At 40.3% G+C, this 23,997-nt stretch overlaps 1 protein-coding gene across 3 annotated transcripts in view; it reads right to left on the reverse strand.

Annotated features, from left to right (window-relative positions):
* The window catches only part of LOC126268083 (mothers against decapentaplegic homolog 4), a 172,055-nt gene that overhangs the window by 38,923 nt on the left and 109,135 nt on the right, over positions 1-23,997 (reverse strand). For all 3 annotated transcript variants that reach the window (XM_049973570.1, XM_049973572.1, XM_049973571.1), the window contains one exon: positions 2,499-2,637. In XM_049973570.1, coding sequence (XP_049829527.1) covers positions 2,499-2,637 — 139 coding nt within the window. The remainder of the gene's footprint in view (positions 1-2,498; positions 2,638-23,997) is intronic.

Here is a 23,997-nt window from a genome sequence, read left to right on the forward strand (position 1 = left end):
GTACATCGCTGGTGATGAGCATGCAAGGGGGATCCACCAATCCAGATGTACATAGAAGGGGAGAAGCTACCAGGAGCGCTGACTGTGGTGCCTCGGTGTCACCAGAATGCTTGTACTTGGGTTCAGACCTGGTTGTGGCGGTGGCGCTCGAAACCTTTCTCTTTTTTGGAGCAACGTAACTCGCTACCCATGGGTCTCCACTACCTTTACTGACATTTGAGTAATTGTAGATCATGCTGCTCAGCAGACTGTGGTTTACTTAAACAGCTGCTTTACAGCCAGCACCATCTCAAACCTCACTTCTGGTTGGTCCCCATCCTCCATAGTCACTCCCATCCTTGTTCATTCCATCCTCTTGTAACCCATATGTTCTAGATACCCCCTAGCACTTTTTAACTCCACAATAGTTCTCCCATATCTCCATTCCTTTATATTTTTCGCATCCTTGGATCTCTCACTGTGCTATTTTCTTAACGTACTCTGTCCCTCCTTATGGATATAGGAACCAACAACTTCCCCCGTGCACATTTGCATACCTACACATTTCACCCCATTGTTCTTCTTCAGCCCTCATCTCACATCCCTTCCTTCATCCTATCAATGGTCTGGTTAGTAGTGACATATCTCCATTTACATTTACCTGCCCCATATAGGTTTTTCCATAAATAAACTAGTGGAAAGAGTGATGATGACAACGAGAACATTTTGAATGTATTCATATTTTGGTATCTCAAAAAGTGACAAACAAGCCTCCATCAGATTTTTCATATCACACAGGAAAACTTCAAAGCGCGTATCTGCAAAAGTTGACTTTGCTATAGTACACTCCTGGAAATTGAAATAAGAACACCGTGAATTCATTGTCCCAGGAAGGGGAAACTTTATTGACACATTCCTGGGGTCAGATACATCACATGATCACACTGACAGAACCACAGGCACATAGACACAGGCAACAGAGCATGCACAATGTCGGCATTAGTACAGTGTATATCCACCTTTCGCAGCAATGCAGGCTGCTATTCTCCCATGGAGACGATCATAGAGATGCTGGATGTAGTCCTGTGGAACGGCTTGCCAAGCCATTTCCACCTGGCGCCTCAGTTGGACCAGCGTTCGTGCTGGACGTGCAGACCGCGTGAGACGACGCTTCATCCAGTCCCAAACATGCTCAATGGGGGACAGATCCGGAGATCTTGCTGGCCAGGGTAGTTGACTTACACCTTCTAGAGCACGTTGGGTGGCACGGGATACATGCGGACGTGCATTGTCCTGTTGGAACAGCAAGTTCCCTTGCCGGTCTAGGAATGGTAGAACGATGGGTTCGATGACGGTTTGGATGTACCGTGCACTATTCAGTGTCCCCTCGACGATCACCAGAGGTGTACGGCCAGTGTAGGAGATCGCTCCCCACACCATGATGCCGGGCGTTGGCCCTGTGTGCCTCGGTCGTATGCAGTCCTGATTGTGGCGCTCACCTGCACGGCGCCAAACACGCATACGACCATCATTGGCACCAAGGCAGAAGCGACTCTCATCGCTGAAGACGACACGTCTCCATTCGTCCCTCCATTCACACCTGTCGCGACACCACTGGAGGCGGGCTGCACGATGTTGGGGCGTGAGGGGAAGACGGCCTAACGGTGTGCGGGACCGTAGCCCAGCTTCATGGAGACGGTTGCGAATGGTCCTCGCCGATACCCCAGGAGCAACAGTGTCCCTAATTTGCTGGGAAGTGGCGGTGCGGTCCCCTACGGCACTGCGTAGGATCCTATGGTCTTGGCGTGCATCCGTGCGTCGCTGCGCTCCGGTCCCAGGTCGACGGGCACGTGCACCTTCTGCCGACCACTGGCGACAACATCGATGTACTGTGGAGACCTCACGCCCCACGTGTTGAGCAATTCGGCGGTACGTCCACCCGGCCTCCTGCCTGCCCACTATACGCCCTCGCTCAAAGTCCATCAACTGCACATACGGTTCACGTCCACGCTGTCGCGGCATGCTACCAGTTTTAAAGACTGCGATGGAGCTCCGTATGCCACGGCAAACTGGCTGACACTGATGGCGGCGGTGCACAAATGCTGCGCAGCTAGCGCCATTCGACGGCCAACACCGCGGTTCCTGGTGTGTCCGCTGTGCCGTGCGTGAGATCATTGCTTGTACAGCACTCTCGCAGTGTCCGGAGCGAGTATGGTGGGTCTGACACACCGGTGTCAATGTGTTCTTTTTTCCATTTCCAGGAGTGTATGTCGGGTAGTATGTATCACATGATCCCTGTCACACCTCCATCCCCAAGAAAGGAGAAGACCAATGTTTCGACTCTACTAACAGACACAGAAAAATCACACACACAGAAAAATCTGTTTGGTTTGCTTTACTTATTTAATACCATTTTTGTAAAAAATGTTTGAATATTCACAACTTAAAATTAGATTTTTTAACTGCTATATAGAATTTGGTGGCACAAAAATTCAAATCAACATTCATTTTTTGCTTACTGATAGCAGGTGCAATGCCGCCGACAGAGTGTGGGCCTGGGATGTGCCCTGCCACGGCTGCTGCCTGAGCTGCTGCAGCAGCCTGAGCAGTCATTGCTTGCTGCTGCATCTGCTTGTGACACTGGCGTAAATCAAAAACCTGGGGGGAAAAAAAATCAATGCTCCATTTCATATTTTATCCTAGCAAAAGAATCATGTAAGCACGAAAAATGGTTTGCCAGGAAATAATATTAAGAAATACATCTGGCAAATTAAGCAACAGAACACACAAAAAAAGAACTATCACTTAAGATGAAAGATTTAGTCATCACACTGAGTCATCCGTGGTGAGAGCAAGAACCAGCCCCATTACAGGAGCTGAAGGAGGCCCTGTCTATTGGTTTTCATCTTCCATATACAACTTTAAGTTCCTTAATTGACTGAAAATGGGAGTTTTGAGATATAAAACCAGCCTTGTTAAAGGCAGTTGAAAGATGTGACTGTGGACTGACACAAACTGAAGAACATCTGCTAGACTTCAGAATCTGAATGCAATCTGCCCCGACTGAGATTTTACAATATGCAATGACAAGAATATTCTTGTAGCTACATACTGGTAAAACCAAATAGGAAATATTATTTTAATCTATTACTATTGGTTTATTATTACAACTGTTATTGGTGAAGTATTGATATCCATATTTTGATGTATTAACATTTATAGTTGTATCCAGACCATGCCTGAGAAATAATGTGAATAAACTTATAGTATCACAGACCTTCAGCTAGGGTTGATGGTCTAGTGGTAAAATGCACACCTGGAAGATGAGATATACAGACCTTGAAATTTTTTAGTTTGCCCCAATCCTAGTCTTCACCTCTCAAAGATGTGAAGATATGTCAGGAATGACATATGGCTTGGATTTCTAGTTAAACTATAGATCTCCTTTTGCCAGTAATATTACTGGGGTAGATTAGAGTGGACAAGTCACCGAGTGGTGCCCAACTGAGATACTTGCAGCAAGTGGCTGAACGTCCCTCTTCAGGGGTTACCAGTAAATCAGCTCATACTAGTATATTTTAGTTTTCATTTACACTGAGGGAAATGATTATCCATTTTGCACAAACTACACCATGAGTGATTTGACACCACAACAGGAATATGAGTTTCACAAGGGAAACATGTTCTTTTAGAAATACACCAAGACAAGATGAGAAGGGAAAAGGTCGAAGTTTACCATGGTGTTAACATCATAGTTATTAAAAATGAAGCACTTGGTCAGACGGATGAGAATGAAGGAGTTAATCAATAGGCCCTTGCTGACTGAACGACAATAAAATGAGATAAGGAAATTACAGGCACCTAAGTCAGTATTGTCATTGGAGGCACTGTTACTTCCGAGTAAGAGTCAAGTGTTATAACAACTGAACCACAGACCTTGCTAGGAGAAGAATTGGAGAAAATATGAGTACAAAAATGCAATGAATCATCAATGTGACAGAGAAATGTTGCAAAACAGTACCCAGTTTTTAAATATTATGAATATTAACTTGGAAGACAATAAAGTGGTGTTACTGTTACGTTATAAATGCATCATGGGGTGTCTAAATGATAAAATATACGTAACTGAAAATGAGAAGGTAATAACATCACATAATTTTTATCGATGTTCTGCTGCAGAGCTGATTTTCCAATAGAAGCAAACTGTCAAGTGTACTTGCAGGCCACTAAAAATAGAAGCTGAATCGATGGTAATCATATTCCCGACAAGAAGAAATTCACAATTAGATGATCCCATCATGTTCTACTTGCGGTGAGACAGACAAATGAATTCTAGGGAAAGTTTACAAAATAATTGAATAAAATTAAAACTGAAGAAAATATTTAACAAAGATGCTGGTCTGCAGTAAGTGTGGCACTGTATGCACCACTAACAAAAACAGACCTGGTATGAATGGCAAAGAAGGAAAACACTATCACATAAGACAATGGATTAAGGACTAGTGACATCAAAAACAATAGGCTGTGTATAAAGGCTCACACTGCCATTAACAGCACTGCATTAATGCTACCAGAGATACACCATTTTACTTAAATTACAGTAAAACCAATAAAAACAAACTCAGGATGGTGTTATGTAGGCCATGTGACCAGCCATGTGTGGACAGCTCATTGCACATTTCAGGGAAGAGTTTGCACCAAGTAGCCAACATGTACAGGGCTGGGCAACTGAGAAGGGGTGTTTACAATGTCACTGATACACTGAGTGGATGGTCTTGTAATCCTGCTGGACATACAGGTGCATCTCTTGAAATAATTATGCACGCATCCGGAAAAGTTGCTAGGAAACACTGTGTGGAAGCACTTCTATTATCTACAAAGCCACAGCTTTATTATCAAGTGAAAAACTGGCCCCTTTATCTGATCTGACAGAGCTGCTTTTCACCACTATTCACTTGCTTGTAAGTGAACATTTTGCTACAAAAACGTAAGTGCTGGGCATTCATTAGAGTTCCTTCAACATTGTAAGGCACCAGACAGTTATGTATCATGGATCATAGACCTACAAGGCCTGAGCAGGAAATGCAATCATTGTGGCAGTCAGATCCCTCTTTAGCTGAAATTTTGTGTATTGCTAGGACTTTCAAGATTGCTAAATGGCTCAGGCTTTCATTTCCTGACTGTAAGATATCAGAATTGTCATCTCGATCAGCATATGTAGTGAAACTTAGTCCGTCTGATGGTGAAAATGCAAAAATTTGCAATTCACGTAGCAGTGGAGTGGCTCCCATTTGAACGGACAGGAATCAGACTCAACACCATAACAATTTTTCCACCTGAGTTTAGCAAAATTATTGCAGACTGCCCAGTAGTTCTGATTGTTTTCATATACATGCCAGACATTCTTGCTTACATTATAATGATGTCTGTCAAGTGTTTTTGCCAGTGTCATACAGCAGATGTCCGTCAGAGCTAGCTGCGCCATCAGCAGTTGAATGCACAAATGTAAATGAGCAACATCCCAGAGTCAAGGGTAGCATCATGCCATTTTATGATGTCAGCAATGGTTCACGGCATTCCCATTTATTCCTTTTTAAACAGGGCATTGGTTTTGATTATTAATCACCGTACATATTTCAGTTTGGAATCCCCACCCTTAAAATCAGGAGCAGCACAGTTGTGGAGTTACATTCATAGTGAAATTCTAACACAAGACCAGATATTTCTGGAATTAATGTGTGTGGTGGCAGAACAGTTACTGGAAATATTTTTCACCTACATGCATATAAATCCCTTGTGTTTTCTATCCAGTACTCTGTCCAACAAAATAAGAATACCATTCAATGTGCGTAAGTGGACTCTTCATATCTATAACATGCTCCCTTGTTTTCCCCAGGCCTGGGAACCAATTCTAATTTTAGCACCTACATTGCTTTAAAAGAGTTTGCAGTGTCAAAATTAATTTTTCAAAGTCCACACAATACTTTTAGCCTTGAATGATCAGGTTCATGTAGAACTGGATCACTTAGAGGAGTTAAAAATGCTAAGTACATGTAGCAGCCAGAAGGTGCATTATGCCTTTGTGGGGACTTCAAATACATGGTAAACATTCGGTCAATTGTGGTCTCACATTCACTTCTGATTCCTGATGAATTATTTTCAAAATTGGCAAGGGTGGGGGTGGTAAGCATTTCTCCCAAGATTGATCTTTTGGAAGCTTATTTTCAACTTCCAAAACCATTTTGGTATTAAATACTCCTTTTGCTTTCTATCAATATACCAAATTGCCTCTTGGCATCAGCAAGCTTTCAGAAATTGATGGAATAAACTACTGCCAATATCCCATAGTGAACGAATTATTTGGGTGCTTTAATAAAAACAGGAAAGACTCAGGAGAAGCTTATGTTGAATCTCTGGCTAGCATTTTCAGTTCTTTTGCAAGTTGGTTAAAGTGTAACTTGTTGGGATGCTCCTCCTTTTAGTCTTCAATTAACTGTATAGCATATATCCTTAGTCAGGATGATGATAAACCAACATCAGAGAATGGGACAGCATTTCCCATATTCCTAAACCAAAGAATGCAAAGAACCTGCAGGATTTTATATACAATAGTGCATTTGTTTAATCAACTGAGGAGAAAAGGGGTCCCTTTATAGGTGTCTGCAACCTATCACCAAGCATTTCTTAAACTGAAGGAACGTCGCCAAACTGCATATTTGGTTAATCTGTGATCAGCCTCATTTACCTCATCTGTTGACTATAAACATGTCACCATGCTCTGTTGTCATAAGTATCACAATGGTTCAGAAAGGCCTATTATGTTACTTTTAAGAGGCTAACCCAGAAATGTATTCCCAAATACAAGAGGAAGCTTTGGCAATTATCTTTTGTATCCAGATGTGCCTTGTTTTACTGTATGGCAGTCTGTTTTAGCTGCTCACTGATCACAAGCTGTTGTTACCTGAATGAACATCTCGCAGGTTACAATGTTAGTTTTTTTTTTTAAATCAAGTTACCATTATACCATACATTATTGTACGACTGTCCAGCATGCAAATTTACCTAGAAATATTGTCATGGTGCCTTATGGGCTCTGATGAGGAATTTGATAAACAGGAGAACGTTTGCTATCACAAACTGGAATATTCAGTGGAAGATATTACCAACATTTCTGGAGATGTCACAGTGACACTATGCTCTTTGTTATTTCAAATGTGTCTTACTAATGAGTCAAGATGACCGTCAGTATTGAGTGATGATTTCAGAGGTTCTGCACTTAGTATATTGCAACTATTGCAATAACCCCACTGAAGCATTTCCAGAATGAAAATTCCAACCTGTCAATGTGCATTGGCCACAGGTCAATGAAGATAATGTGCATCTGGCTCAACACTGCCAAGTTTGTCAGATGCCTCAAGCTGTGGCCCCTACCAGCTGTGGCTTGTGCCTACCCAGCTGTGGGATCAACTGCATGAGCATTTTGTGGGGCCATTCCATGGAGTCATACAGCTGATTTAAACACAGCTGATTTTAACACATCTATTCTCACTTCTCATTTATCATCAAAAACAAGACCACAGCAGGAATAACTCTAAGGACCTGGCCATCACTTTTTTTCTAGTGAAGGATCTCATACAGGCTCTCGTCACTGACAATGGACCGCAGATTGCATCTGGTGGTTTCCAATGGTTTTGCACCCGGAATGGAAGAAGCATATTATTGTACTTCCATTTTAGCATGCCTCTAATGTAAGGGCAGAATACATGGTGTGAAGGTTTAAAATGCAGATGGGAAAAACATTCACTTCCTTGCCTATCAATTCTGCACTACTTTCCTTTCCATCCTCTTACAAGGTGACACCTATACACAATCTAAGCCTGGAAGAAGACTTGCATGGACACTCTATTGTCCCTTGGTAGATTTGTTGCAGCATCCATCGGTACAAGAAGAAACAGCAACAGCAGAAGCAGCAACAGCACACCTTTTGAGGTAGGTGCTCCTATCTGGGTGTGCATGTTCGAACATACACATGGCACGATATATGGCTCACTTCCAAACAGGACTGCCAGTTGGTCCTGGTGGCCACTTCTCAAGACGTCCTCTGCTGGCAATGGAGCCAGCTCCGTTGGCGTCATCCAGCCAGACTCTGTCTCAAGATCCGCCAGACTGGTGGAATTAGTCCACCACCCTCAAACCAAGGTCTAATATCAACTGACATGGTGTCTTGTTTCAGGACTACATCCCAGGTGGTGGCACCTGGAATTCCTGGATTTCCAGCTGTCATTATCGCTCCTACGGATCTGGACCAGTGCAAAAATAGCTGCCCCCCAGCCTGCAATGAGCCTTCTCCAGAGCAAGTGGCAAGCCACAACTCAGAACCACAATCATTTCCTGCCTCTCTGGTGTCAGACCGAAGTGACTTCCTTAACACTTGCAGCACCTGAAGAAGCACGCTAGCCTTCACAGCAGGCTATGCCCACCTCTTACTCCCTTGCATTGGCCAGAATGGTTTTGGACTCATGGGCCAGTTCAAGGGGGAGGAATCTTGTGATTCCAATGGATTTACTGAAAGTGCAATTGATATAATTATGCATACATATAGTGACGTCATTAGATGCAGTGCAGAAGTGTACACTATCCAGCACCAGGTCACATGCGATCAACACCATATGGGTACCGTATTTACTTGAATCTAAGCCGCACTCGAATCTAAGCCACACCTGAAAAATGAGACTCGAAATCAAGGAAAAAAAATTTTCCCGAATCTAAGCCGCATCTGAAATTTGAGATTCGAAATTCAAGGGAGAGAAAAGTTTTACGCCGCACCTCCAAATCGAAACAAAGTTGGTCCATTGTAATATGAGACACAATTTAGGTCGAATGAATGACGATACAGCTACAGTAGTTTGGTTCGAGTCGTAATCTTAGCAGTTAAGCTTTACCAGGTAGCCATTGCTACGAGTCAGGCGCTCCGTCTGTATTTATACGGGTACCCTTCCTTTTTCCCGTGCTTCGTCTAGTTTGAATTGAATGCTTCTTTTTCTTTGATCTGATAAGTGCCGTTCTCTTTGTTATAGCTGTTTATGTCACTCTAAGCTGAAAATGCATTATTGTACTGTGTCATGCATTGTTCGTCGCATTCTGATAATGAGTGTTTACGACTTGTCACTGCTCGCAGCATGGCTTGCTTTTATGCATGGTACCGCTGCTTCCAATTCTATATATATAATAGAAAGAAACTTCCACATGGGAAAAATATATTAAAAACAAAGATTCCAAGACTTACCAAGCGGGAAAGCACCGGCAGACAGGCACATGTCTGCTTGTGTCTGTGTATGTGCGGATGGATGTGTGTGTGTGTGTGTGTGTGTGTGTGTGTGTGTGTGTGTGTGTGTGTGTGTGTGTGTGTGCGCGCGCGCGCGAGTGTACACCTGTCCTTTTTTTCCCCTAAGGGAAGTCTTTCCGCTCCCGGGATTGGAATGACTCCTTACCCTCTCCCTTAAAACCCACATCTTTTCGTCTTTCCCTCTCCTTCCTGAAGAAGCAACCATCGGTTGCGAAAGCTAGTATATATATATATAAAGAAATTTCCACATGGGAAAAATATATTAAAAACAAAGATTCCAAGACTTACCAAGCGGGAAAGTGCCGGCAGACAGACACAATGAACAAAACACACAAACACACACACAGAATTACTAGCTTTCGCAACCGACGGTTGCTTCTTCAGGAAAGAGGGAAGGAGAGGGAAAGAGGGAAGGATGTGGGTTTTAAGGGAGAGGGTAAGGAGTCATTCCAATCCCGGGAGCGGAAAGACTTCCCGTAGGGGGAACAAAGGACAGGTGTACACTCGCACACACACACATATCCATCCGCACATACACAGACAAAAGCAGACATATCTGCTTGTGTGACAGAAGATGTTGTGAAGGAGAGTTTAGTGAAAAATTTTCCGTTTGAAAATCTTTGCAGAGCCCACTTCAGTACATTACATTCTGCACAGAAATTAGAGTCATCTTAGATTTAAAAATCTAGTCAGTTGTCGTGCTTCATTCCTGACTGTATCACTATTCGGCGTTAGAATAATACGAATATAAACATGACATGATATGTAAATAAAATAGAAAGAAACTTCCTCATGGGAAAAATATATTAAAAACAAAGATTCCAAGACTTACTAAGCAGGAAAGCGCCGGTAGATAGGCACAATGAATAAAACACACAAACACACACACAGAATTTCGAGCTTTCGCAACTGGCGGCTGCTTCGTCGGGAAAGAGGGAAGGAAAAGGAAAGATGAAAGGATGTGGGTTTTAAGGGAGAGGGTAAGGAGTCATTCCAATCCCGGGAGCGGAAAGACTTACCTTACGGAGAAAAAAGGATAGGTATATACCTGCGCGCGCGCGCGTTCGCACGCACGCACGCACGCACGCACGCACGCACACACACACACACACACACACACACACACACACACACACACACACACACACATATCCATCCATACATACATACACAGACACAAGCAGACAAATATGTCTGCTTGTGCCTGTGTATGTATGGATGGATGTGTGTGTGTGTGTGTGTGTGTGTGTGTGTGTGTGTGTGTGTGTGTGTGTGAGTGCGCGCGAGTATATACCTATCCTTTTTCCCCCCTAAGGTAAGTCTTCCCGCTCCTGGGATTGGAATGACTCCTTACCCTCTCCCTTAAAACCCACATCCTTTCATCTTTCCTTTTCCTTCCCTCTTTCCTGACGAAGCAGCCGCCGGTTGCGAAAGCTCGAAATTCTGTGTGTGTGTTTGTGTGTTTTATTCATTGTGCCTATCTACCGGCGCTTTCCCGCTTGGTAAGTCTTGGAATCTTTGTTTTTGACATGATATGTATATTCTTCCGCATTTGCTGTTATCTCACTCTAGTTTCGTGGTTTATTAGGCAGACAGGATTTAAATGAGATAGCAGCAAACACGAAAGAATACGTGCCAAAATGTTTATATTCATATTATTCTTATGGTGAAGAGAATACTACATGCGATTCACAATTCATAAAAGTTCCTATTAGCAACCATCTCATGCCACAGGTAGGGAAAAATTCAGAATGTAGAGTTGGCCATATTGACCTACATCCCAAACAGTCTTGCCAGTTGGATTTTCGTAGTACATTGAAAGTCTGCTACATCCGAAGATGAACAATATGGAATTTGTATTTACTTCGTTGGATAATGTATGAAAATGCAGTGGTCGAAACTCGGGACAGAGAAAAAATCTCGTCTTCTACCTTTTTTTAAATTTATTTACTGACGCAGAGGTTTGTATTTATTTTTGTGCCTGCAAAGCATGCCTATGTAGCGCTACATATATTCTAAGCCACAGGCTTAGATTCGAGTAAATATGGTATTTGAGTGCTTCCCAGACAATCTTGCGCACAGTTTTCTCCTGCACTAAAAATTGAGTTATTCAACCAGCTTCTGTAGCACTATTGGCTAAGAGGTATTCACTTCCAGAAGTTTTTTCTTTTGTGTATTCTGGTACAGTAAGAAGCTGTTACTTCCTATAATTTATGCAGATCATAAGAAAGATGGAGAATCAGGTGGTCAAAGATCTTCACATAACTGGAGCAATGAAAGATAATGTCAAGAACAGGATACTGTTGAGGTGGTTACTTGATGAGGCCAAAAACCTTCTATGGTTTGCGGGATCACGAGAGTATGAGTGTGTAATTTGTACTTAATAAAATCTGTGTTGTTGAAGAAGCAGACTTACAGCAGTCGGCAATGTGAATTTACAAAAACAAGGTTAATTAACCTGGCCATAATAGGCCAGCAACGACAGAAATTTGAGGCAATGGTTCATGAACAACCACGCCATTATGCCTCATGCGCCACAGCTGCAACAATATTGCAACACACCAAAATCATGGTTACTATGTAAGGTAATCATAGTTAAAATATTTTTTTAATTGTAGATTGGTGAACCTGAATCAGAAAGTGTACAAAATTTTTTTCTAACTTTGTTAAGACAAGTGAAGAGCCTGTACTTGTAGGGAAATTTCAAAGTGCAGTGAACAATGATAGCAATAAGTATAATATTTTTATCTTTTTAGAAGATAAGGAGGATGAAAATAAAAAGTAGACAACAGAGGCACAAGTTACTCAGAATGGAGTACTGATGGAGAATGCTGTGTGCAAGTCTCTACGTTCACATAAACATGATGGAACTTCCTGTATGGAGTAATGGACAAGGGTTAAAATGCATACTAACAAATACACATTACTTTATTTGCAGTTTTGTTTCATAATTTCAGCCACTTAAGTACAACAACCCAACACCAGTGACTTTAGAGACATAGATAGTAGCTGGTTTCAAAATTGGCCACAATGCCCTTAACACACAACACTCTTTTTTGTTACTGTTTATTCTCTGTCCACAGCCTTGTTTCATCTTACTTCAAATCTTTCCTGTCATTTCTCAATGTTTCATCTCTGTTCTTATCATCTTCAGTACATATATATTTTCTTAAACTGGGTTCTCTCTTACTCCACTCTTTCTGTTACACCTCTTGTTGAGTGCCAAAACAAGATTAATATAATTCCAAAGATGCAAGCTTTATACTCTCTGGCTTTGATGACTACCCTATTCTCTTACATACAGGGGAATTTGTTAACATATTCTACAAATAAAAGTAAATGACAGCCATGAAGAAGTCTTTCAATATGACAACCCTAGTGGCGGGTGTCAGTTTTGTTGCTTATCTACTCAAGTAGCTTCTCATTAGGCATCACAAACAAATCTCCCACATAACACCTTTCTATAGCAGGAAAATCTGAGGCAGTAGCCAGGAATGAACCCATAACATCCCCATCGCCGACTGGTGTCAGCAGCCACCACACTACCGAAGCAAGCTTAATGTATACTTACCAAGTGTGAGTGCAATACTTACGACAAATGAAGTGGGAGGCATAAATATGGCTTAGACTTAAACTGATATTTAAGTATGTTAAACATACTGGAATGTCGGGCTTGCTGTGCTGGTACTGCGAACGGCTGAAAGCAAGGGGAAACTATGGCCGTAATCTTTCCCGAGGGCATGCAGCTTTACTGTATGATTAAATGATGATGACGTCCTCTTGGGTAAAATATTCCGGAGGTAAAATAGTCCCCCATTCGGATCTCCAGGCGGGGACTACTCAAGAGGATGTCGTTATCAGGAGAAAGAAAACTGGCGTTCTACGGATCGGAGCGTGGAATGTCAGATCCCTTAATCGGGCAGGTAGGTTAGAAAATTTAAAAAGGGAAATGGATAGGTTAAAGTTAGATATAGTGGGAATTAGTGAAGTTCGGTGGCAGGAGGAACAAGACTTTTGGTCAGGTGACTACAGGGTTATAAACACAAAATCAAATAGGGGTAATGCAGGAGTAGGTTTAATAATGAATAGGAAAATAGGAATACGGGTAAGCTACTACAAACAGCATAATGAACGCATTATTGTGGCTAAGATAGATACGAAGCCCACACCTACTACAGTAGTACAAGTTTATATGCCAACTAGCTCTGCAGATGACGAAGAAATTGAAGAAGTGTGTGAACAAATAAAAGAAATTATTCAGATAGTGAAGGGTGACAAAAATTTAATAGTCATGGGTGACTGGAATTCGGTAGTAGGAAAAGGGAGAGAAGGAAACGTAGTAGGTGAATATGGACTGGGGCAAACAAATGAAAGAGGAAGCCGCCTGGTAGAATTTTGCACAGAGCACAACTTAATCATAGCTAACACTTGGTTCAAGAACCATAAAAGAAGGCTGTATACATGGAAGAAGCCTGGAGATATTGACAGGTTTCAGATAGATTATATAATGGTAAGACAGAGATTTAGGAACCAGGTTTTAAATTGTAAGACATTTCCAAGGGCAGATGTGGACTCTGACCACAATCTATTGGTTATAACCTGTAGATTAAAACTGAAGAAACTGCAAAAAGGTGGGAATTTAAGAAGATGGGTCATGGATAAACTAAAAGAACCAGAGGTTGTACAGAGTTTCAGGGAGAGCATAAGGGAGCAATTGACAGGAATGGGGGAAAGAAATACGGTAGAAGAAGAATGGGTCGCTTTGAGGGATGAAGTAGTGAAGGCAGCAGAGGATCAAGTAGGTAAAAAGACAAAGGCTAGTAGAAATCCTTGGGTAACAGAAGAAATAGTGAATTTAATTAATGAAAGGAGAAAATATAAAAATGCAGTAAATGAAGCAGGCAAAAAGGAATACAGACGTCTCAAAAATGAAATCGACAGGAAGTGCAAAATGGCTAAGCAGGGATGGCTAGAGGACAAATGTAAGGATGTAGAGGCTTATCTCACTAGGGGTAAGACAGATACTGCCTACAGGAAAATTAAAGAGACCTTTGGAGATAAGAGAACCACTTGTATGAACATCAACAGCTCAGATGGCAACCCAGTTCTAAGCAAAGAAGGAAAAGCAGAATGGTGGAAGGAGTATATAGAGGGTCTATACAAGGGCGATGTACTTGAGGACAATATTATGGAAATGGAAGAGGATGTAGATGAAGATGAAATGGGAGATACGATACTGCGTGAAGAGTTTGACAGAGCACTGAAAGACCTGAGTCTAAAGAAGGCCCCCGGAGTAGACGACATTCCATTGGAACTACTGATGGCCTTGGGAGAGCCAGTCCTGACAAAACTCTTACCATCTGGTGAGCAAGATGTATGAAACAGGCAAAATACCCTCAGACTTCAAGAAGAATATAATAATTCCAATCCCAAAGAAAGCAGGTGTTGATAGATGTGAAAATTACCGAACTATCAGTTTAATAAGTCACAGCTGCAAAAACTAACGCGAATTCTTTACAGACGAATGGAAAAACTAGTAGAAGCCGACCTTGGGGAAGATCAGTTTGGATTGCGTAGAAATGTTGGAACACGTGAGGCAATACTGTCCCTACGACTTATCTTAGAAGCTAGATTAAGGAAGGGCAAACCTACGTTTCTAGCATTTGTAGACTTAGAGAAAGCTTTTGACAATGTTGATTGGAATACTCTCTTTCAAATTCTGAAGGTAGCAGGGATAAAATACAGGGAGCGAAAGGCTATTTACAATTTGTACAGAAACCAGATGGCAGTTATAAGAGTCAAGGGACATGAAAGGGAAGCGATGGTTGGGAAAGGAGTGAGACAGGGTTGTAGTCTCTCCCCGATGTTATTCAATCTGTATATTGAGCAAGCAGTGAAGGAAACAAAAGAAAAATTCGGAGTAGGTATTAAAATCCATGGAGAAGAAATAAAAATGTTGAGGTTCGCCGATGACATCGTAATTCTGTCAGAGACAGCAAAGGACTTGGAAGAGCAGTTGAACGGAATGGGTAGTGTCTTGAAAGGAGGATGTAAGATGAACATCAACAAAAGCAAAACGAGGATAATGGAATGTAGTCGAATAAAGTCGGGTGATGCTGAGGGAATTAGATTAGGAAGTGAGACACTTAAAGTAGTAAAGGAGTTTTGCTATTTGGGGAGCAAAATAACTGATGATGGTCGAAGTAGAGAGGATATAAAATGTAGACTGGCAATAGCAAGGAAAGCGTTTCTGAAGAAGAGAAGTTTGTTAACATCGAGTATAGATTTAAGTGTCAGGAAGTCATTTCTGAAAGTATTTGTATGGAGTGTAGCCATGTATGGAAGTGAATCATGGACGATAAATAGTTTGGACAAGAAGAGAATAGAAGCTTTCGAAATGTGGTGCTACAGAAGAATGCTGAAGATTAGATGGGTAGATCACATAACTAATGAGGAGGTACTGAACAGGATTGGGGAGAAGGGAAGTTTGTGGCACAACTTGACCAGAAGAAGGGATCGTTTGGTAGGACATGTTCTGAGGCATCAAGGGATCACCAATTTAGTATTGGAGGGCAGCGTGGAGGGTGAAAATCGTAGAGGGAGACCAAGAGATGACTACACTAAGCAGATTCAGAAGCATGTAGGTTGCAGTAGGTACTGGGTGATGAAGAAGCTTGCACAGGATAGAGTAGCATGGAGAGCTGCATCAAACCAGTCTCAGGACTGAAGACTACAACAACAACAACTGGAATGTTGTGACTGGAAGCATGTTACACAAGAATGAACTATAAACCACATGTGGTTCACTAATGTGAACTGCCATACGGATAAATATTTACTAGGTACCGGTAGGTTACTATACAAATGGAGACAGAGACATACATATATTTAAACATTAAATAAGGGTTAATATCATAAAATTACTTAAATCTTTGTAAAACATGCACTTGGAGCTATCGGACACATTAGTAATTAACAAATAAAATACAATAAGAAAGAGTGCCTTGAAAGTATCGGCAAACCTCTATAATTAATACGGGAATAACATGTATTTGGAAAACATATAAACGGCTGCTTAGGAGATACGCAGTTTGCAGTGTTTACTGTGCTGCAAGATTCCTCCTTCATGCAAAATGAACCAGATTGCACACATGACTGAGGAATTATTTGTTGTGCCATATTAATAAGTGATTGTTTTTCAATCTTGAGCTGTTTCCTTAGATGTGACAAATTGTACTAAAGTCAATCAACTCAGAGGCAGCAGCTTTGATATATATAACAGATATGTTCTCGTATTATATGGTCTGACCCAAGAAACTGATGCTGCAAGTTTGTGTACCGGGCAAATATGTTAAATTGGTAGTGGCCATCTTCAAAGCAGAAACCATTCAAGTTAACTCTCTACTCACTACCAACATTTCCACAGGCTGTTTCTAATAGTGTGTAGAACTGGTCCACCAGTTTTCCCTTCGGCAGAGGAAAAGAGCACAGACGTAATAAACTGCCTGTCCATTTCCACTAAGTTTATTTGTTTGATGTAATGTGTCGCTGTGTAACAATAGGTGCAGAGACAATTTTGCACGAAGATCTGAAGGAATTCCATGTATGAATGAGGAGAGAGTTGGTAAACAGCCTCAGAACATGGGCCAACTCCATGAAGATATGAGCAAGCTGGAAGTGTAGATAACAAGAAAAGCCAAGGAAGATACTAGGGGAGTTAAAACTGAATTAGAAGGGAAGAGGAGGATGGGGTTGTTTGGGTGAAGAGACCATACAGCGAAGTCACCAGTCTTATCAGATTAGGGAAGGCGGGGAAGGATGTGGGCCGTGCCCTTTCAAAGGAATCATCCCGGCATTTTCCTGGAGTGATTTAGAGAAATCACTGAAAACCTAAATCAGGATGGCCGGACGTGGGATTAAACCACTGTCCTCCCAAATGCAAGTCCAGTGTGCTAACCACTGCGCCACCTCACTCGGTAGAAGGGAAGATGCAAGGAGTAGACACACGTCATGACCAACAGATTAAAGTAGTAAAACAGGTACAACAATAGTGTAATGTTACTACTAATGGATTACGAAACAGAAAACTGAACTGGCTGTAAATATAAAGAATGTGAGAATGTTGCAGAGGCAAGAAGACAATCAGAGCGCCATGGAAGGGATTATACATTTACAGGAAGAAACATTCCTAATGGAGAATAAAACCAAAGAGACTGATAAGAGAATTAACAGTACAACATTGTCAATGGGAAAAGGTATTGTTGTTATACTGCTGAACAGTGATAACAAGCATATTCAGGTTAACATGGGGCAAAAGTGTAAACCAAGGGGGAATTGTGCACAGTGATATTCACCAAATAGTTACAGGAATTTTTTACACTAGACTTTAAAGATGAATAGAAAATCCAGTTCACAGTAGACACAAGGCAAGATTAAGTTTACAACCCAGGGAGTTAAGGAGAAGGAAGAAGTTAACAATTACAATCAATTTGATGCATAACTTCTGAAGAAATACTGGTCAAAGAGTTATCAAGAAGCAACTTTGAAAGATGTATTGCTATGTAATTCTCTTAAAATATACGGGATAACTCAAATGGCAGAGTAAAATCAGATAAGGCTTAGGGAACCAGCAACTCTTTTGCTGGTATACTAACTGGCAACTAGTACACACTCAGCTGGGTGAAACCTTACTTCTTGTTTTCAAGTTTCACTCCTCTCCCATCTTTCCTACAGACAGTTTAAGAAAACTGTACCATTAAATAAATTAAGCAGTGATTGTTCAAGTATTTCAATTAGAAATGTTTAGTAAGACCTACCATCTACATCTACAACTATACTCTGCAAATCACTGTGAGGTGCATGACAGAGGGTACATCCCATTGTACCAGTTACTAGGGTTTCTTTCCATTCCATTCACATATGGAGCACAGGAAGAATGAATGACTGAATGCCTCTGTGTGTGCAGTAATTAGTCTAATCTTATCCTCATGATCTCCATGTGAACAGTACGTAGAGGTTTGTAGTGTACTACTAGAGTAATCATTTAAAGCCAGTTCTTGAAACTTTGTTAATAGTGTTGCTTGGGATAGTGTACATATATCTTCAAGAGTCTCCCAGTTCACTTCCTTCAGTATCTCTGTGACACTCTCCCAGCGAACAACCAAACCTGTGACCATTTATGCTGTCCTTCTCTGTATACATTCAACATCCCCTGTTAATCCTATTTGGTTCAGGTCCCACATACACTTGAACATGATTATAGAACTGGTACGTGTGGATGGATGTGTGTGTGTGTGTGTGTGTGTGTGTGTGTGTGTGTGTGTGTGCGTGTGTGCGAGCGCGCGCAAGTGTACACCTGTCCTTTTTTTCCCCCTGAGGTAAGTCTTTCCGCTCCCAGGATTGGAATGACTCCTTACCCTCTCCCTTAAAACCCACATCCTTTCGTCTTTCCCTCTCCTTCCCTCTTTCCTGAAGAAGCAACCGTCGGTTGCGAAAGCTAGAAATTTTGTGTGTGTGTTTTATTTATTGTGCCTGTCTACCGGCGATTTCCCGCTTGGTAAGTCTTGGAATCTTTGTTTTCAATATATGATTCTAGAACTGGTAGCACAAATGATTTGTGAGCAATCTCCTTTGTACACTGATAGCTCTTCCCCAGCATTCTAGCAATAAACTGAAGTCTATCACTTGCTTTACCCACAACTGATCCAATGTGATCATTCCATATCATATTCCTAGAAAATGTTACACCCAGATATTTGTATGAGTTGGCCAAACCCAACTGATAATATAGTTATAAGATACTGCATTTTTCCTTTTTGTGAAGTGTACAGTTTTACATTTCTGGACATTTAAAGTAAGTTGGCCAATCTTTGCACCACTTTGAAATCTTATCAAGCTCTGACTGAATATTTATGCAACTTCTTTCATAGAGTATTTCACACAGATAACTGCATCATCTGCAAAGAGTTTGAGGTTACTATTAATATTGTTGTTACTACTAATATTGTCTGCAAGGTCATTGACATACAATATGAACATCAAGGGTGCCAACACACTTCCCTGGGCCACCTTAAGTTACTTCTACATCTAACCTGTGGTACATTCATCATAATAATATGAAGACAACATTAAAGTAATAACTGAAATATCAAAGAATCCATCATTTGTGTAATTATTTAATGTAAACATATTACAGATGTAGTTGTACTAAAAGAAGAGAGACAAGTGCCAGATTTGAAAAACATCATCTATAAAATATTAAAATACACTAATTAGTTTCAGTAAAGAGTTAAGCGAGATCTAGTAGATTCTTTTTTACAAGTCACAAACAGAGAAACTGTAAAGAGATGGAGTTACGTAACAGCTGATGGTAGTGATAAATAGGAAAATGTTTAAAATGACATACAGACAAAGAGTTATTTGTTTAGATGAGTAATGTGATGTTTAAGGATGATTAATGTATTGAGATAAATGATGCATGGAAAAGTTAAGGAGCCAGAATTAATTCTTATGTATTTTTTTAAGGTGAATAAGGAGGATTAATGGATGTTGAAGGAGTAAATATTTGAGGTAAAGATAATATGGAGGTGAGAGAGAAATGTGTAGTGGAGATTTAGGGGAAATGAATGGTGTCAGGAGCATGGGATATGAAGTATTTAAGCACCAATTTTTGAATTATGTCATTTATTTTCACACAACTCATCCTGTCTGTATTCATATGTAAGTGATGATGAGAAAAGTATGATGACAACAAGTAATGGGTTACTCACGAATGGCAAAGAAATTATTTAATTAGCTGTCAAGGTCGACAATACATGCACAGAGTGACACAGAATAATGAGAATGTTTGAAACGAGTAATGGCAGCCATGGGCAGGTGACAGTACTGCGGGTTCATGACAGTTAGCAAGTAAATAATCTGCCATTTCATTAATCATGGATCAGTGGAACGGACAACCGTGTGCGTTAGCCATAAAAAATGTTTTATAAAAACAATGATAGTTTGGTAGCAGAGCAGAGGGAGTTTCGACATTTTTATAATTTAGGACGTCATGATGCCGTTCTGTCGAGACATGCGATAAAATGTTGGATTAATAACTTTGAAGAGACTGGATCTGACCTTGAGAAGCAACCAACAGGACACCCAAGAAGTGTACGGTCTCCATCGAACATTGATGATGTACGCGTGTCAGTCTTATGGAGCCCACAGCGTTCAATTCGTAAGCAAGCAACAGTGGTTGGAATGTCCCGGGAGAGCGTTCATAGAATTCTACATCTTGATTTAAAAATTCATCCATACAAACTAATGGTGCAACAACTGGAGGACAACGATTACTGTTTATGATTAGGATTCTGTCAACAAATGATAACAAAAAATTTAATGAGGATGAATTTCTAACAAGTAGTGGATGTCAGGTGAGGCACATTTTCATCTAACAGGTTATGTGAATAAACAGAACAACCATTACTGGGCAATAACACAAATCCTAATGACGTTCATGAGCACCCTTTACTCACTAGTAAAATGACAGTGTGGAGTGGTATTTCATCTCATGGAGTTATCAGACTGTTTTTTTTTTTTTTTTTTTTTTCACAAATTAACAGGAAACACAATAACTGTCAATGCCGATCGTTACATGCAGATGTGAGGAATTTTCGTTACAACTTTCCAAACATTCAAGAAGCCTGGTTTCAACAGGACGGAGCGACATCACACACTGTATGACAATCAATGGCTTATGTGGGAGAATTGTTTGGCAACCATGTGATCTCATGATTTGGTAACATTCCCTTGTCCCCTAGATCATCAGATTTATCTGTTTGTGATTTTTTTCTTGTGAGGCTACCTCAGGAACTACACGACTTGACCGAGAACCCGGGGTGAGTTAAAACAGAGAATTCAGGATGCAACTCACAGTATCCCAGCTGAGATGTTGCAGCAGTCAATAAGGAATCTCAACAGAAGAGCTCACGAATGTATTCATACAGGAGGATGCCATCTAAAGGACATAATTTAAATAAAATGATAAATGCCATCAATGTTTTGTAAATGGCAAAGTTGTAAGGTTTCAATTATTATGAATGCAATTTTTTTCCATCACTTCTAGTTTTATTGGATTGTGGAAATGTTCCCATTTTTTTGTGTCAACATGTATTTGAACTGGGTTCAGAAGTAGAATTCTGGCACTATTCAATGAATAAAAAGTGCCAACACTTCACAACTTTGAATCAAATATCAATGAAATAAGAAAGTGCCATAGCAAAGTAACTGCACTGGCGATACTAACAGCTGTTTAACCACAATAAATATTCTATGGAAGAGTAAAATGGCCATTGCTTCCAAAATTTCTTTCTGTGGAAGCACATTAGTTATAATAGTGTTGTAATTCTTTAAGACATGTTTAAAGCATTCAGTTATGACCTACATTTTTGACTGATATAATACAAAGTAAAGAATTATCCTCCTCTCAGACATGAGATGAGCAGGAAAACAAAATCTATAAATACATCAGAGATCGTGTTACCATGGAATTAAAAATAACCATTGGAAGGCATACATCTAAGAACAGAACAACATTGAGAAACTGTTATAAACCTCACACACTGCGACACTATCTGGCATAACTCACAAAAAACAAACCGTATGATTACATTGCATGAATGTAGAACCACATGAACACGAATCATACAAGCAATATCATTTTACTGGTAAGAACAAAAATATGACCACCAGAATACCATAGAAACTGCCTGTAACCATATAAATAGCTGACTCAATGGCCGATATGGCAGCCAAGTAAAGTCATTAAGAAATAACAACTCGACAGCTTTAAAAATCCGCTCCAACTAAAATTTCACACCTAATCTAGTTCCACCAACATCAAAGGCGCAAATTTATACAGCAGTGACAGCAACTGATGTGTCATGTCATATTGATATCAAGACCTGCTGCACATAGCAAAGCATAATTCCATAATGCATTACATTATCTACTTCAAAATCTGAAATATTGTACCAAACTATGTATTTTTCACAGATAAAATGAAGTTGGCAATCTTGCTGAAACAGACCTATCATAATAAAAAATATAATCAAACACAGCAGCGTCTTGGTGTCATAGGATAACTGTAAATTAGTTGTACAATTTGATGTATTAGAACTTTGTTTTATTTCTCATATTACATATCAACAGTCTGGTAGAGATAGGAATGGAGTAGTTACTAAACTACTGTATTCATTCTCTATCTCTCATGAGTTGTGTCTCAGGCGAGCTGGAATAACGATGGTAACACGAATGTCAAAAGCCCTGCTAAAAGAATGGCAATCCAAAGGGGTAGCTGAATTAAATTGAGTTAGTGTGTTTTGTGCTGTGCTGCTAATATGATAACCAGTGACAATTATGTGGTTTGACGGCCTACGCAAACTACTGAAAGGACAGATTCATCATAACTGAACGTAAAACAAAAATTTGTGAAATTATTTGCCATTTTTAATTAAGATATATTGAATTTTTGTCTGATATTTCTGTAAAGGCAGTTCACTACCAGAGTCAGAAGGAATTTATCCATGATACATTTCATTTTATTGTTTTTTTCTTGAATTTAATGTTCTTTATAGTTTTTGTAATCCTTAACAACTTTTTCTATTTTCTTTTTCACATATGGCTCCAAAGCAGTATTTTAGGGTGGGCATGTAAGGCATCCATGGTTCCACACTTAACGATAAGCATTATTTTACTCAAACAGGTCAAGGGTATGCCAAGAATTGACAGTCAAGTGCCGAGTGCTGCTAGTGAGTAGTTAGTGTTGTGAAAATGCAGTTAAGTCAGTGAGTTGGGGTCATAATGATGTAGCAAGAGGAGGAATATTGTACTGACTGAGTGTGTGACCCCATTCACTGTGGGTTGACCCCCAGCAAATGTAAGACATATACTGAATGGTGACGACGTGTTTTTACCTGAAAGTGTTTATAAATACAGAATGCCGATATTACGTGTTCGCATCTACTGTGCAGGCCAATGGGTTGTCGTGAGGACAGTGTTTGACGATATTTCAATGGGTCTGACCTGTGTTGAGATTAAGAATGGAAATGTAAGAATAGAAATGGCAGTGACTGGCTGTATATGAGAATATATAACTTTATTTTGAGCTGGATTAATACAAAACCTCTAGTCTTTGAATATAGCATTACCGAGGAGCCAAAACATGACTGAAATGTCTCCCTTAGCGGGCAAAACCTATTAGCCCTTGCCTGTTATATCAAGGTCATAAAAAATAGAAATAAAGGTTAGGCTGCTATAGTATTCAACTGCTAACAATGCAAGAATTTAATTAGTGGAGTGTCAAGTTCCAACACAACAATGTAATACTGATATTATTTACAATTTTCTTCAGTATCTAAGAGAGTAATCAAAATTAAAGTAAGAGCACAATACGTCTGGCATTAGTGATAACCCAACATTTCTGGTGCTGCATTTTTACTGCCCTAGACCTTTCTTTCTCACAGTCTCTCTATTGAATTTTTGAACAATAGCTTATAATTACTTCTACAACTGCCTGTAATTCTAAGAACTAAATCAAAAACATCTTTCAAGGCAAGTACATATAATGGCTCATACAAAGAAGACATTGGCATACTGCCATGTAATAAACTTACTCTTATGTAATTACTTAC

This window comes from Schistocerca gregaria, chromosome 4 (assembly GCF_023897955.1).
Source record: "Schistocerca gregaria isolate iqSchGreg1 chromosome 4, iqSchGreg1.2, whole genome shotgun sequence".
Taxonomy (NCBI): domain Eukaryota; kingdom Metazoa; phylum Arthropoda; class Insecta; order Orthoptera; family Acrididae; genus Schistocerca; species Schistocerca gregaria.